The following is a 15737-nucleotide window of genomic DNA, read 5'->3' as shown; positions in this document are numbered from 1 at the left end:
AATGTAACCATCTATAAGGCTCGACTTGTCGCTAAGGGTTATCGACAAGTTCAAGGGGTTGACTACGATGAGACTTTCTCACCCGTAGCGAAGCTGAAGTCCGTCTGAATCATGTTAGCAATTGCCGCATACTATGATTATGAGATATGGCAGATGGGCGTCAAAACGGCATTCCTTAACAGCTTCCTTAAGGAAGAGTTGTATATGATGCAGCCGGAAGGTTTTGTCGATCCTAAGAATGCTAACAAAGTATGCAAGCTCCAGCGCTCAATCTATGGGCTGGTGCAAGCATCTCGGAGTTGGAACATTCGCTTTGATGAGATGATCAAAGCGTTTGGGTTTACACAGACTTATGGAGAAGCCTGTGTTTACAAGAAAGTGAGTGGGAGCTCTGTAGCATTTATCATATTATATGTGGATGACATACTATTGATGGGAAATGATATAGAATTCTTGGAAAGTATAAAGGCCTATTTGAATAAGTGTTTTTCAATGAAGGACCTTGGAGAAGTTGCTTATATATTAGGCATCAAGATCTATAGAGATAGATCGAGACGCCTCATTGGTCTTTCACAGAGTACATACCTTGATAAGATATTGAAGAAGTTCAATATGGATCAGTCCAAGAAGGGGTTCTTGCCTGTATTGCAAGGTGTGCAATTGAGCACGGCTCAATGCCCGACCACAGCAGAAGATATAGAAAAGATGAGTGTCATCCCCTATGCCTCGGCCATAGGGTCTATTATGTATGCCATGCTGTGTACCAGACCTGATGTAAACCTTGCCGTGAGTTTGGTAGGAAGGTACCAAAGTAATCCCGGCATGGAACACTGGACAGCGGTCAAGAATATCCTGAAGTACCTGAAAAGGACTAAGGATATGTTTCTCGTTTATGGAGGTGCCGAAGAGCTCGTCGTAAAGGGTTACGTCGACGCTAGCTTCGACACAGATCTGGATGACTCGAAGTCACAAACCGGATACGTGTATATTTTGAATGGAGGAGCAGTAAGCTGGTGCAGTTGCAAGCAAAGCGTCGTGGCGGGATCTACATGTGAAGCGGAGTACATGGCAGCCTCGGAGGCAGCACAGGAAGCAGTCTGGATGAAGGAGTTCATTACCGACCTAGGGGTGATTCCCAATGCGTCGGGACCGATGACTCTCTTCTGTGACAACACTGGAGCTATTGCCCTTGCGAAGGAGCCCAGATTTCACAGGAAGACCAGGCATATCAAGCGTCGCTTCAACTCCATTCGTGAAAGTGTTCAAAATGGAGACATAGATATTTGTAAAGTATATACGGACCTGAATGTAGCAGAACCGTTGACTAAACCTCTCCCTAGAGCAAAACATGATCAACACCAGGACGCAATGGGTGTTCGATTCATCACTATGTAACTAGATTATTGACTCTAGTGCAAGTGGGAGACTGTTGGAAATATGCCCTAGAGGCAATAATAAATGGTTATTATTATATTTCTTTGTTCATGGTAATTGTCTATTGTTCATGCTATAATTGTATTGTCCGGAAATCGTAATACATGTGTGAATACATAGACCACAACGTGTCCCTAGTAAGCCTCTAGTTGACTAGTTCGTTGATTAACAGATAATCATGGTTTCCTGACTATGGGCATTGGATGTCATTGATAACGGGATCACATCATTAGGAGAATGATGTGATGGACAAGACCCAATCCTAAGCATAGCATAAAAGATCGTGTAGTTTCGTTTGCTAGAGCTTTTCCAATGTCAAGTATCTTTTCCTTAGACCATGAGATCGTGCAACTCCCAGATACCGTCAGAGTGCTTTGGGTGTGCCAAACGTCACAACGTAACTAGGTGACTATAAAGGTGCACTACGGGTATCTCCGAAAGTGTCTGTTGGGTTGGCACGGATCGAGACTGGGATTTGTCACTCCGTGTGACGGAGAGGTATCTCTGGGCCCACTCGGTAATGCATCATCATAATGAGCTCAATGTGACTAAGGCGTTAGTCACGGGATCATGCATTGCGGTACGAGTAAAGAGACTTGCCGGTGACGAGATTGAACAAGGTATTGGGATACCGACGATCGAATCTCGGGCAAGTAACATACCGATTGACAAAGGGAATTGTATACGGGATTGATTGAATCCTCGACATCGTGGTTCATCCGATGAGATCATCGTGGAACATGTGGGAGCCAACATGGGTATCCAGATCCCGCTGTTGGTTATTGACCGGAGAGGCGCCTCGGTCATGTCTGCATGTCTCCCGAACCCGTAGGGTCTACACACTTAAGGTTCGGTGACGCTAGGGTTGTAGAGATATGAGTATGCGGAAACCCGAAAGTTGTTCGGAGTCCCGGATGAGATCCCAGACGTCACGAGGAGTTCCGGAATGGTCCGGAGGTGAAGAATTATATATAGGAAGTCCAGTTTCGGCCACCGGGAAAGTTTCGGGGGTTATCGGTATTGTACCGGGACCACCGGAAGGGTCCCGGGGGTCCACCGGGTGGGGCCACCTGTCCCGGAGGGCCCCATGGGCTGAAGTGGGAAGGGAACCAGCCCATAGTGGGCTGGGGCCCTCCCCATGGGCCTCCCCCCTGCGCCTAGGGTTGGAAACCCTAGGGTGGGGGGGCGCCCCACTTGCCTTGGGGGGGAAGCCACCTCCCCCTTCCCCATTGGCCGCCGCCCCCCCCCCCCCCCCACAGATGGGTTCCTGGCCGGCGCCCCCCCTCCCAGGGGGCCTATATAAAGGGGGGGAAGGGAGGGCAGCAACATTACAGCCTTGGGCGCCTCCCTCCTCCCCTGCTACACCTCTCCCTCTCGCAGAAGCTCGGCGAAGCCCTGCCGAGACCCCGCTACTTCCACCACCACGCCGTCGTGCTGCTGGATCTCCATCAACCTCTCCTTCCCCCTTGCTGGATGAAGAAGGAGGAGACGTCGCTGCACCGTACGTGTGTTGAACGCGGAGGTGCCGTTCGTTCGGCACTCGGTCATCGGTGATTTGAATCACGGCGAGTACGACTCCGTCATCCACGTTCATTGGAACGCTTCCGCTCGCGATCTACAAGGGTATGTAGATGCACTCCTTTCCCCTCGTTGCTAGTATACTCCATAGATGCATCTTGGTGAGCGTAGGAAAATTTTAAAATTATGCTACGATTCCCATCAGACCCGCCACCGCTACGCCCACCAGACACAAACCACTACAACCCGAGGCTCCGGACCGCCGCGTACAAAACAGCACCTCCAAGAAGGAAAGCGACGCCGACGACGCTGTTGCCCGGACATGTCCTAGGGTTTCCCCGGCACGCGGAGGGAGGTGGGGGATGGATATCACCGGCACCCTCCAGGAAGGAATGGTGGCACCCGCAAGTGTCACCGCATCGGGGCCGAAGACCGGCAAGGATTTCTCCCGTACTCCAATCCCCACCGCCCCACGGACCGGAGCCGACCAGCCAGACCGCCGCCCACCACCATGCGCCATCGCGGTTGCGCCGTCACCCACGCCGCCTCACTGCGTACACCACCACGAGGCCAAGAGGACCGGGGAGAAGCGCCCCGCGGAGGGAGAAGCAGCACCGAAGCCGAACGGGAGGGAACCACCTCCACCGCCGTCGTGCAGGAGGCCAGAACCTCCGGCACCGTCGCGGTAGCCGTCCGGACGCGGCAGCAGGGCATGCCAGGCCACCCCTGGCCCGGTCAGGCCCGAAACGGGCCCGCTAAGCCCCGCCGCCACACTGCAGCAAGCCGGCGATGGCGCCGCCAGCACCCTGCCGCTCATCGTCTCTCCCCGCCTCCCGGAAGCCACAAAGCAGACCCGCCCCGCCGCCGGCCCGCCCAGGCCCAGATGGGGCCCGAAGGGCCCAGATCTGGGTCGAGCGGGTGCCGCCAGGCCGCGCCGCCGCGTCACCCTGCCGCCAACGGCGACGCCGCCGTCCAGAAGTCCGCCCCCGCTCGCGCCGGAAGCCGCCGCCGCCGCGCTGGACCGCCGCCGCCTAGAAGCACCGCCCGGGGTCGCCCCGTCCCGCGCCGGCGGACACCCGAGAGGGGAAAAGCCAGGGGGCCGCCGCCACCACCGTCGCCCGGGCCAGGCCCGCAGCGGGCGCCGGCGATGGCGGCAGAGAGGAAGGGGGAGGGAGAGGCGCGCGGGGGAGAGGGCTGGGCGCGGTCGGCCGCCCGCGGGGGCGGCGCGGTCGCGGGAGAGGAGAGGAGGGGGAAAGGTAATTCAAGTAGGTTTTCTTTGCTTAACCGAGAACATGTAGTTATCTCAACAGCAACAAAAACTGAGAACATGTAGCACCACAGACAGATCTCCATTTAGAATTAAGCACCCAACTTGTTATGATCAGATCAGATCAATCCTGTATGTACAATCTCTCCGATAAACATCGACGGCCCAAGGATACACTGCCATATGGCTGGCTTGTCAGGTCGTCTTCGTCCGTTGTAAGTAGCTCGTAACTAACCCATTGCTCCTGCGTCGAGAAAAATACAAAGATCATTATGAACACGAAATGCATAACCCGCAAAAGGTACCACCTGCAGAAGACGATGACCATCCACACTGATCTTGGTGAATCATCCGCACTGCAACAAAACAACAACAATGGTGGCAGACAGTAACGAGTGAGATGCTATAACATGAAGAACTGAAGATGGCGGGAGGCATGATATATAGAGATAGCAGAAGCCGCCATGAGGAGAAGAAGTCATGTCATGTGTGAACGATGGAGACGCTGCGCTGACCGCGCCCGCCCGGGGATCGGACGCGGAAGCTCCCTGCGATGCTTCCCTCTGCTAAACCGTAAATAAAAGATAATGCGGAGAGATTGAAGCGAACCGCGTGGGGACGGGAGGAGAAGACTAGACCGCGACGGGGGATTTCTCTTCATTTTCCATCCAGTTTCCGTGGGTTTTTCCGGGGATGTTCTGGGCATTTTGGTCTGACTTTGCGGATTTCATCGAGATTGCCTAGAACTAGCCAGTCTCCGAATCATCGAACGGAGCAAGACTGATCGGCCTCTTCCATTCTTCCTGGAAAGTTGAAGGCAGCTTCGAGCATTCTTTTATGCTCGAGACTTTTCTTCTCTGGCCTGGGCAGATTGTAAATGTAATGCATACGCTCTTTCTTCACCGGTAAAAAATTAATATTGTTTTTTGCGAAATTAGTGAAAATTCAAGATGGTGCTGAAAGAACTTTTATTTATTTTTGCGCAGGGGCTGCATGAACTAGTTGTCCCTTCTCGCAAAAAAAAGGGGTCTGTCTGCATGTCTAGATGTTCTTGGGGAGACCGCGGTGCAGCCGAGTGGTTGGTGGCGCAGCGGCGGCCTGGACTCTAGGCGTGGTGCGGAGGCTGCTTGGGGGTCGAACGCGGGTGATGGCGTGCGGCTAGATCCGCCCGGATCTGCCGCGTGTGCGGGGGAGGGGGGTGGGGATGGTTCTAGCTCCACCTCAAGGGTAATTTATTAAATGGTTCCTTCTATCCCGCAATTGACGGCCTTCAGTTGCACAAACAAATCGACATGACGTGGTGGACCTTTTGGCGGTATTATTTTTTCGGACGTCAAAGCCCTTTTGACCACCATAGCTAGCCAAAATGCCCAGCTGATGGTATGTCTCGCTTATAGCGAGACTAGCATCCGTCTCACCAGAAGCTTTAGTGCAGCGGGCACACGTATGGGTTGGCCCAATAGCATTTTACCTGTTCATTCGGTCATTGATCTGTTTGTTGATATGTTCGTCCAGATATGTTTTCTTATTCTTCTTTTTTGTTTGGTTTTATTATTATTTTCCCTTTTTTTAGTTTCTCTGTTTCATCCGTGTACTTTCTCTTTTTGGTTTTCTTTTGTTTTTTGTTTTTTGTTATTTCTTTTATAGTTTTCTTCAATTTCCCTTTTCTTTCTTGTTTTCCTTATTTTTTCTATGTTTTTTCATGGTTTTCTTTGTTTCTTTATTGGTATTCATTTTTTCCATTCCTTTGCACTTGTTGCTTTGGGTTCTTTTGTTTTTCCTTTTGTTTCTTTTCATTTTTCTTTGTTTCTTTTGGTAATCATTCTTCTTTTTCCGTATAAGTTAAGAACATTTTTCTAATACATGTTTAATTTTTTCAAATACATGTTTAAAAAAATTAAACACTCAGTCAATATTTTTTCTGTACACCTTTTAAATATTTTTTGGGTACTTGATTAACATTTTTTAGCACTCGGTCAACATTTTTTTCTATACACATTTTTAAATATTTGATTAAATTTTTTTAATACATGGTTAACATTTTTTTATACAAAATTTCATATTTTTATGTACTTGATTAACATTTTTTTAAATACAAGATTAACATTTTTGAATACATGGTCAATATTTTCTCTATACACATTTAACATTTTCAAAGCTTGATTAACATTTTTTCAAATGCAAGATTAACATTTTTAATACCTAGTCAACATTTTTCAACACTCATTTAACATTATTCAAATGCTTGATTAACATTTTTCAAATTCTTTTTTTAACATTTTTTCGGATGCTTAATTAACATATTTCAAATACAAGATTACCTTTCTAGATCCCCAGCTCTGAGATTGAAACAAAAATCAACTAATAAACTATTAAACTATGACTTCATCCGTGCACTAAAAATAGAACATTGAGATACTTTAAAGAGAGACATACCAGTAAAGCTGAACTAGCAATCCAAAATCCCAGACAGACCTTGTGGTTGTTAGTACAGAGAGAGACCTAGAACTTGATAAAAGCATTCCACTGATTATGACTTGGGAACACTTTCTTTGTCTATCTATGATATTTCTGTTTTGAACTGCACAAGTAGATAGCATTTGACGTTTCGAACATTTTTTAATACTACATGATTAACATTTTTAGTACAATTTTTAATTTTTTTAAATGCTTGATTAATATTTTTCAACACTAGATTAACATTTTTTAGTACATGGTAAATATTTTTTCTATACACACTTAACAGCTTCAAAACTCGATTTACATTTTTTAGATGCAAGGTTAACATTCTTTTAATACATGGTCAGCATTCATTTAAACAAACAAAATTATGTACTTTGTTTTTGTGGCAAAAGCATGTGCTGTTGTTTAATATTTAACATATACGTATGTTTGTTGTTATGTATGGTAATTGTCCTCTTCGGTCCCTACTGTTCGGTCTCCTAGTAATAGGGAATAGGTGGCATAGGCGTATGGATTTGGCACAATTGTTTCGGGCCTTTGGAGCTGGACTAGTGAGCTGCGCGAGCTGGTGCACGTGCCGCCGCATAGGAGGAGCAGCTGATGACTTGACCTGGTGATGTAGCCGGTGGTGGGCCATAACGCAGAAACTTTTTGCACGTCGGGACGTGACAAAAAGTGACCCTGCCATCTTTCCATCATGCACAGTGCGCCTCTCTCTTGCAATTACTGCATCCAGGTTCGCTAATCAAATATACTTGGTTAGTTTAATGTGCCGGGTAAAAGAAGATTCATAAAATCTAAAAACAGTACTTTCAAACGGACGGATGCATTGGATCCTTTTTTTCAAATGATTCAAAAATAATATTTCAAAGTAAAAAAAACTACAAAAACTTATACATATTCATGATGATCTGTGAAATTGCATTCAAACAAAATATGATTGCAAGCTGTACAAAAAAAAAATTCCGGCCCAGCAATAAAAAATTTGGCTCATTTTCATTTACACATTTGTTTTTTTGTCTACGTCACGTGTGAAGTTATATTGTTAAGGAAATTTTCTAAAATGTGGTATACATGCATTTGTGTATTTCTAAAAAAAATTGCGTTGCAGATTTTTTTTTTTTGAAAGTCCACCAATGCACCCATCCTCCAAAAGGCATTTTCGCCTTCTTACATACTAGGCTCGAAGATGGTTTGCGGCAAAGAAACAAATTTTGATAATTCAAAAAATTATATAACGGGCTGCACAGTAATACATTAATCTAACAAACTGTGTCAGACTAATTCTTGTTCAGAGTCCCAATCATGAAGAAACTTTTAATGGCCGTATGAAAACAGGTTAAATCATAGTTCAAGTAAATGCCCTTGATAGCCAGATGGTACTAACAAACAATATGGTAGTAGTACTAGTGTTTTATGTGGTCACGTGTGTGAGCAGTGCAACAAACTGGGGCCCGCGATCAAACGTGTACTACCAAGGTACATCGGCCAGCGTCTACTCTGGTGGCTAGATTCTGTGACAAAAGCTACCTATGCCGGGCGGAATACAAGGGCTGGCCGAGCTCTACGGGGGGACAACATGCCAGAATACCGGGCATGATCGGCTGAATGGAGATAAGGGGCGGCCAGGATAAAGTCGGCATAGTGCTCGTCCACCTTTAAGCATTTTCGGGGAGTCTATGCCTTACTTTGGTCGCTTTCGCTATGTAGAAATGATTTGATTTTTAATGACAAAGGTGCTTCTCCTCTACGTCTACGCTATAACGATCAGAACACCAACCGTTGTTCAAGGCAATATGTACACGGTTGGAGCAAGCGGTTACGAAGGTTTTTCCCAACATGGGTGGCAGATTTGTTGGTCTATAGGACTCTACCGTTGCAGATTTGTTGGTTTTGTACATTTTCTTTTTGTTAGACTTTTGGGTTTGTCTGTGTGCATCCTAATTATGCAAAGGGCGGGTGTTATTCATAATATTTTGTATCTGCTTGATGCTACATTTAGAGATAATAAAACGTCCTTTATCAAAGAAAAAAAGTGCGAAGTTCCCCTTTCGAATGGTGAACATGAACATGGGCCTTGGGCTCCGTTTTTTATCAGGTGAAGATACATTAGAGGAAGTACAGTAAGGTGATGTAAGCATCTTACATGAGTTAAAATATTATAACAATTAAGAGCCAGCTATAGCATGTGCTTCAGAAACACTTTGTGGGGTTGTAAGGTTATTATAGACAGGATGATGAAGCTACCCATGTCACATGATTCCTGATGCCTCCCATTTCAAGGAATTCCATGCGTGCATATCATCATGTACCGTTGCCATGACACGCTAGCTAGTTGTTTGGATTTCAATGGTACAAAAAGTAATACGACTACATGAACAATGACGTTGGTGTTAATATGCAGTTGAGACCAAATGCAAACAAAGGAGGAAACAAGTATCACTAGCAACGAGCCAATGACCGATTTATGTTGCATGGACTATCCTGTTGTATATATAAGTATATAGCCAAGACAAGAAAGAGAACAACACATAGTAGACAGAAAAGATTACCTTCTTTATGGGAATGAATGGTTCCTGGTGTTAATAATGTATATATACATTTGAATCCCCCGCAAAGAAGAAGCAGAGGATATGTACAACTGAATATTTAGTCACACTGAATACTTTAATCACCATCTGCCACCATCATCATGTTTAGTGTGGTAGAGGAAAGCATGTTGTAGTGGCTTCAAGCTTAATCACTGGTTGCCACTTGCCACCATCATGTTCATAACCATGAGGTTGGTTGTTGGAATTTGGCACTTCTCCTAAAATAATAAAAGGAAACACCGTCAAGACATGGAACGAAAGGAAGATCTTAAATTCGGACCTGATAAGCAGCAGGGGTTTCAACCGTTTGGTAGTCATCACAAGCATACACGCTCTATTAATTATGAAGGTAAACATATCAATTTGCCATCATCATAGTTTGAATGGAAAGAGCTCTGACGGAAAAAGATGTTGGGAACATTGTAACACATGCTCCGTGATTTAGCAGCTGAGCATATATCAACAGAAGGCATCACTATGGTGATCATAGGTATTGAAAATTGCGCAAGTTATCGGCTTAGAGAGTGTTTTTTAGGACCGTGGTGCTTGGGTATTGAAAATTGCTATAGTTACCATGGGTATTGAAAATCGCGTACCGTTGTTAGCTGGTGCAATGCCCTGGTCTGTCTCATCAAACTGCAAGAACAAAGCCATATGACTGTTATATAGTGATATACTTCAGCCTGCACAAAGATATATGTTCTGTTCTAAACAGTAATTCCCATGACATATCCAACTTATTGAAAAGAACACATACTTCATCTGAAGGAGGCTCACTGGACATGTCAACCGGAACATGGTTAGGTGAAGAGATTCCCAGACTAACTCCACCTGGGGTAGTCCCAGCAACATCTTCAGCACCCAACAATGCATAATGGAGAAGTGATTTTACTATTGATAGTCTAGAACACTGAATACAAATTAGAAAAACTGGGTGTAGCAAGCACACCTGCTACAGGATAAGAAGTACCAGGTGCATCAGTTGTCGAGAAGCTGAAGTGTCCATTCTGTTGGCCAGTTAGACTTGCACCCATGAATGTGATTGAGTCATCCTCTGGAATCTACCATCCAGGAAACATTTCAGGTTGTCAATTTAAAATTGTGGGATGGATTTTTTTTGGATGGAATTTATTACAAATCTGAACAATTTTCATTGGAACTTGTTAAACGGAGTAGTATATAGCCAATACTTCATCGCCCCTCCCTCACCAGTACCGACTGCCTACTACAACAAGTTTTGCCCGGCTCCGGTGAGGGCGGGGCGATGACGGCAGCGCACCTTCGGCTCGCTTCAGCGCTTATAGTCGTCGCTAGGTGGTCTACGGATCTGGATGCAATTTTATTATTTCGGGGGGTTCATTGTACTGCCATGATTGAAGATGAGTAGTTCGGATGTTTTTCCGCAAAAAGAAAGGAGCTGCAATACCCACATACATAACCACAAAAGTCACATGTGCCAATGTCTAACAGCAGAGCCCACGAAAAGGGGGCTTTAAATAGTCAGAATTATTCCTTGAGGCTGGTCACAATGGGGAGGAACTTAGGAGTAACATCACACACTCCAATACAACTTTGCTTATGTGGCACATATTTAATGAAGAGAGAGGTGCTTGTGGTAACTAGCTAAGTTACCGAAACATCACACACTCCAAGAAACAATGAGTCTATAACCTAATAAATATATCATTGCATGACACTACATAGATGTTCCTACCCACTATGAAGGTAGTAACATAGTCTAGGGAAGTGTGTAAGTTACTAGCTTATGTTCTTGCCCATTGTGACCAGCCTGAGTAGGATGCTCAGCTCCTTGCCTGGACATTTACACCCAGGTGGGCGCCACTTCACCACCAACGGTACCTCTCCTCCAAAGCCAGATCAAATGTCGTCGGCTCTAATATATGGCAAACATAGTCATAATTACCTCTCCGGAATCCTTCGGTTTCTCTTCTTTCTTCGCCATTTTCATTAATCTTTCTTCATTGCTACACATACAACTCCATAAACATGGGCCTCATGGGTCCAGCTCTAAGACACACACACACACACACACACACACACACACACACACACACACAACCTCGTACCTACAATTAACTTGCCTAAAATAGATTATGTCTGAATCAAACTATAGGGGCTGTTTGGATTATGACTATGTTTGCCATATATTGCCACATTATTTTTGCCACACTTGCCTAACTTGAGTTGCTCAAATTGTTAGCCATACTTTGGTTTGCCTAAGGGAATCTTGCCACACTTTTTGTGTCTATGACATGTGGGGTTCACTTCTCATAAAAAGAATTCTTGCCTTAGGTGTGGCTAGAACCAAACACCCACCGAACTTGGCCAAATTTGCCTAAGGTACGGTATGGCAAAGTGTGGCAAGATGTGGCTAGAAACCAAACAACCTCTATGTGCGTGCATGGCTGGCAGCCAAAAATTGGCTAACCAACATTTAGGGGCTGTTTGGATTGCAGCCCTCAGCCGCCGATCCAAAAAATTGGTCGTTGACCAAGCCCTGCTTCCCGTTTGGATGGGAGCCAATATTTTGGTGCGCCCAACCCATGCCAGCTCCCCCGGTTCAGTTTGACGCCAAAAAGTTGGCAAGTCCGGGGCGGCCAGATCCCGCGACAATTAATTGGCTCGCCCACGATTGGCAGGGCGCACCCAGGCGAAATCCAAACTGTCCCTTAGCCAGTCCAAAACCTGCCAAAAATTGGCAAGTTTTGAGAGGTTGTGATGGTAAGTTGGTAGCCAACCAATTGGTAGCAATTTTGGCTTGCCTAAATATTGGCAAGCCAATTTTTGGTACCAAACCAAGTAGTCCCTAAGAAAATTCATGGCCATCATTCGCATAATATTTTTTGTGGTGCACCATATAGTTTCAGACTCGTATTTTATACCAAATGAAAAAATAAGAAGAGATAGTTTATAGTGAAGAAACTATATGTCAAAGCGATCAGTTCAAACCTGGTAAATCAACGACCCGTCCTTTCTTGCCGCATAGGTACACTCAGTTTCTGTCTCATTCAGTCTATTGACAATATCCTGTATAGATGGCCTTTTATGTCGATCATCGTTCACACACATTAAACCTATTTGAATACATGTCTTCACTTGCTTGGAATATGCCTTCATCAGACTGGATGTTTCATGTAGCCTGTTTGTCCATTTTTCCTGTACCTACAGATTTAGAGCACAAAAAGTGGTTATATATTAGAATAATCGAAGTATTATTATGAATTACATGCACATGATCTTGATAATGGCAACACATTCTCTTACAAGATTAGTGAACTCCTGGGGAGACATGTCAGTAATTTTGGAGTAGCCCGCCCGTCCTGACATTATCTTTATGATTACAACACCAAGGCTGAATATGTCAAACTTACTTGAGATCAAATTGTTGTGTATGTATTCCGGCGGTAAGTACCCTCTGCATCACACATGTTATATAAATGTTACTGTTACTACACATCTAATCCAAAATACATTTACCTTCTCAAATTTCAGTTCATATGAAGAATGCTTACTGCGTTCCTAAAATACTTTTTGTAGCTCGTGTTCGTTCATCTCCAAAGAGCCTTGATATCCCAAAATCTGCAAGTCTGGGAACCATGTTCTCATCCAGCAATACGTTGGCTGGCTTTAAATCCAAATGATAAATAGGTGGCTTTAATTCAATGTGGAGGCATTTCAAACCCTGGCAAATCCCCTTAATTATTCCGTAGCCTGTGCGCCAATCATATTTATTACATTCATCTGCAGTAACAAATAAGGAGAATTCTCGGGATGTAAATTTTAAGAATGATAACTTAGCATGCTATGGTATCGAAGAAAAGGAAACATTGACATGCTAACTAACAAGGGGAACATCATTTTTACCAGAAATATACTTTTGAAGGCTTCCATTAGACATATACTCTAAGCAGAGCGCCCTATGTATCTTTTCAGCAAGAACAAATTTTCCTTCGTACATTGCTGGTACTTCCTGAATATGGTTGCAATAGCCAACTAACCGCACAATATTCCGGTGCTTGAGCCTTGCAAGGTTTGTAAACTCATTCTGAAATTGCCCATCATCAACACCTGCCATCTGATAGATTCTCTTCACAGCAATCTTTTGCCCATCTTGATCCACTCCCTACACAAGATTTCACATGGTTTAATTTTCTGTTCGTAAAGCAGAAAATGCTATGCTTGAATGTGGCAACACAAATCATTTACTATCAATGTTGACTTGGAGACGATACAAGCCGAATGGAAATCCTTCTGAAGGAAACTGGGTTCATAAGTGGCCATGGGGACATATCTTTTGCAGCCCTATGTGCTGTTGTAAAAACAGGCTCGTCACGTAGCTGGAAGCCTGGAATGTTTTTGTCAGGCAAAAAAAAAAATCCTTATGCTCAACTGAACCTGATGCAGACTTTGTTAATCTTTGTTATGGTTATCGGCCTATAGTGAAACCTGGCCTAAAGGTCATATGTAAATAGAATATAGTACAGCTTGTAGACACATGCCCACATAGGCACTCACGCAATTTTATCTACTAAAAGACCGGATCACTAATTTTAGAAATTGAAAAATCATCATATATATACCACTTCGTCCAAAAGATGATCTGTATGATACTGTTGATGTCCAGAAGCCATGTACACAATTTAATTTATTGTCTTACCAAGTAAACCTCTCCAAACGAACCGCTACCAAGCTTCCGCTCCTCGGAGAAATCATCTGTAATTTCTCGTAAATAATCGAGTGGCACAAACGGTGGCTCCGAACTTACGTCGAGCATGCTCATCCAAGGACAAACCACCTGAGAGATCCAGCGCCACGGCCGTTTTCTTTCTCTTCTTTTCCTAGCCGTCCCGCTGGGCCCGCACATGCTGTTGCAGAAAGAAAGAGATGCTATATACTTATGTTTGAGATCTCCAAAAAAAAGTTGCAATACATACTGCTGAGAAGTTTAACTCATCTTCTCTCCACGAATAGAGAAATCGAGCTTTCCCGACCAAAATAAAATAGTAAAATAAGAAGAGATGAATCAAACTTGCACAAATAAGATACAACTTATACAGACTCTCCCTGCGGCCACCGAAACCGCAGATCCGCGCGAAGCAGCCAGCGAGCGGTGAGTTCAAATTCAATAGAGGGATTTGAGGACCAACGGCTAGCTACGGGGGAGGTACTCACAGCCACATCACGACGAGCACCGTCCGCTTTAGCCGAAACCTCCGGGACCGCTTCATCCGGGACAACCACAGCGCAGCCTCCTCCTCCGGCAGGGTGGCGTCGAGTGGCCGCTTGGGCGCCATCCCGCGCTTTCGCGGGCTGGGGGCGTGGGGCGCTGAGGCGGTGGTGGAGTAGCGAGTGCGGACGAAAGGCGATGGAGGTGGTTTGTGAGAGAAGTACTGGTGACGAGGTCAAACAGAGAGTGGATCTGGATCACGGAGTACCATCAATGGAAGTAGCCAAGTAGGTGAGACGAAGATCTCGAGGAAATTAGGCTATTTAAAAATGCAGTGGTGGGGGGCGGTGGTGGGGCTTCGTAGGAGAAAAAAGATGGATGAGGGCGGGGCTAGAGGGATGGCCGGGGGTGGCATCATGCACGGCGGTGGGGAGAGGTTGGAGGGAGGGCGGGGCGGCGAGGCTAGGATGGGAGCTAGCATACTATGAGTGCAAATATGTGAGCATACATAGGACTCAACTTAGCAAAAGGAATGATTAACAGCATGAATTACACCTTGTTCAGCAATACTGGTTATTTGCTCTCTTAGTATTCAGTAAAATCTTTATGTTCAGCATATACTGAACAATACGAAAATGGTCTGTTGCTGGTAACAACACTGTTGATATGTACAACTGAATCCCCCGCCAAAAAAGAAGAGGATGTGTACAACTGAATATTTAGTCACACTGAATACTTTAATCCCCGCAAAAAAAAAGAAGAATACTTTAATCACCGGCTGCCACCATCATGTTTAGTTTTTCGAAAAGGATCATCAGGTTCAGTGTGGCAGAGGAAAGCATTTTGCATTGGTTTCAAGCTTAATCACTGGTTGCCACTTGCCACCATCATGTTCTTAACCATGACGTTTGTTGTTCGAATTCAGCAGTTGTCCTGAAAAAAAAGAACACACCGTCAAGACATGGAACTAAAGGAAGATCTTAAAACCGGACCTGATAAGCAGCAGGGGTTTCAACAGTTTGGTAGTCATCACAAGCATACACGCTCTACTAATTATGAAGATATACACATCAATTTGCTATCATCATGGTTTGAATGGAAAGAGTTCTCACTGAAAAAGATGTTTGGAACATTGTAACACATGCTCCATTAACAGCTGAGCTGAGCATATATCAACAGAAGTTATCAATATGGTGATCATAGCTATTAAAAATTGTATAAGTCTCTGTGAGGCGATTCGGGCGGGCACCCCCACCGGCCGCCACCACAGCATCTC

The 15737-nt window shown here is 44.9% G+C and overlaps 1 protein-coding gene across 4 annotated transcripts; it reads right to left on the bottom strand.

Annotated features, from left to right (window-relative positions):
• Window positions 1-4207: 4207 nt before the first annotated feature.
• On the bottom strand, window positions 4208-14847 carry LOC109759398 (cysteine-rich receptor-like protein kinase 44). 4 transcript variants are annotated; one of them, XM_073498251.1, is made up of 12 exons: window positions 14467-14847; window positions 13952-14159; window positions 13159-13417; window positions 12807-13035; window positions 12559-12709; window positions 12244-12456; window positions 10223-10334; window positions 10031-10125; window positions 9870-9909; window positions 9235-9491; window positions 7293-7423; window positions 4208-4575 (listed from the first exon to the last, which is right to left on the bottom strand). In XM_073498251.1, exons 1-10 carry the CDS (start codon window positions 14586-14588, stop codon window positions 9379-9381), a joined length of 1542 nt encoding a protein of 513 aa, XP_073354352.1. In that variant the 5' UTR covers window positions 14589-14847; the 3' UTR covers window positions 4208-4575; window positions 7293-7423; window positions 9235-9378. The 4 variants fall into 4 exon arrangements, with proteins under 4 accessions (XP_073354352.1, XP_073354353.1, XP_073354355.1 ...); XM_073498252.1 differs by lacking the exon at window positions 7293-7423 and having other exon boundaries at window positions 4471-4575; XM_073498254.1 differs by lacking the exon at window positions 4208-4575 and having other exon boundaries at window positions 7309-7423; window positions 10031-10104.
• Window positions 14848-15737: the final 890 nt, after the last annotated feature.

The sequence above is a fragment of the Aegilops tauschii genome, chromosome 5 (assembly GCF_002575655.3).
Source record: "Aegilops tauschii subsp. strangulata cultivar AL8/78 chromosome 5, Aet v6.0, whole genome shotgun sequence".
In the NCBI taxonomy this organism is placed as follows: Eukaryota; Viridiplantae; Streptophyta; class Magnoliopsida; order Poales; family Poaceae; genus Aegilops; species Aegilops tauschii.
The sequence above is the reverse complement of the archived record's forward strand: the minus strand, read 5'-3'. Positions and strand labels throughout refer to the sequence as shown.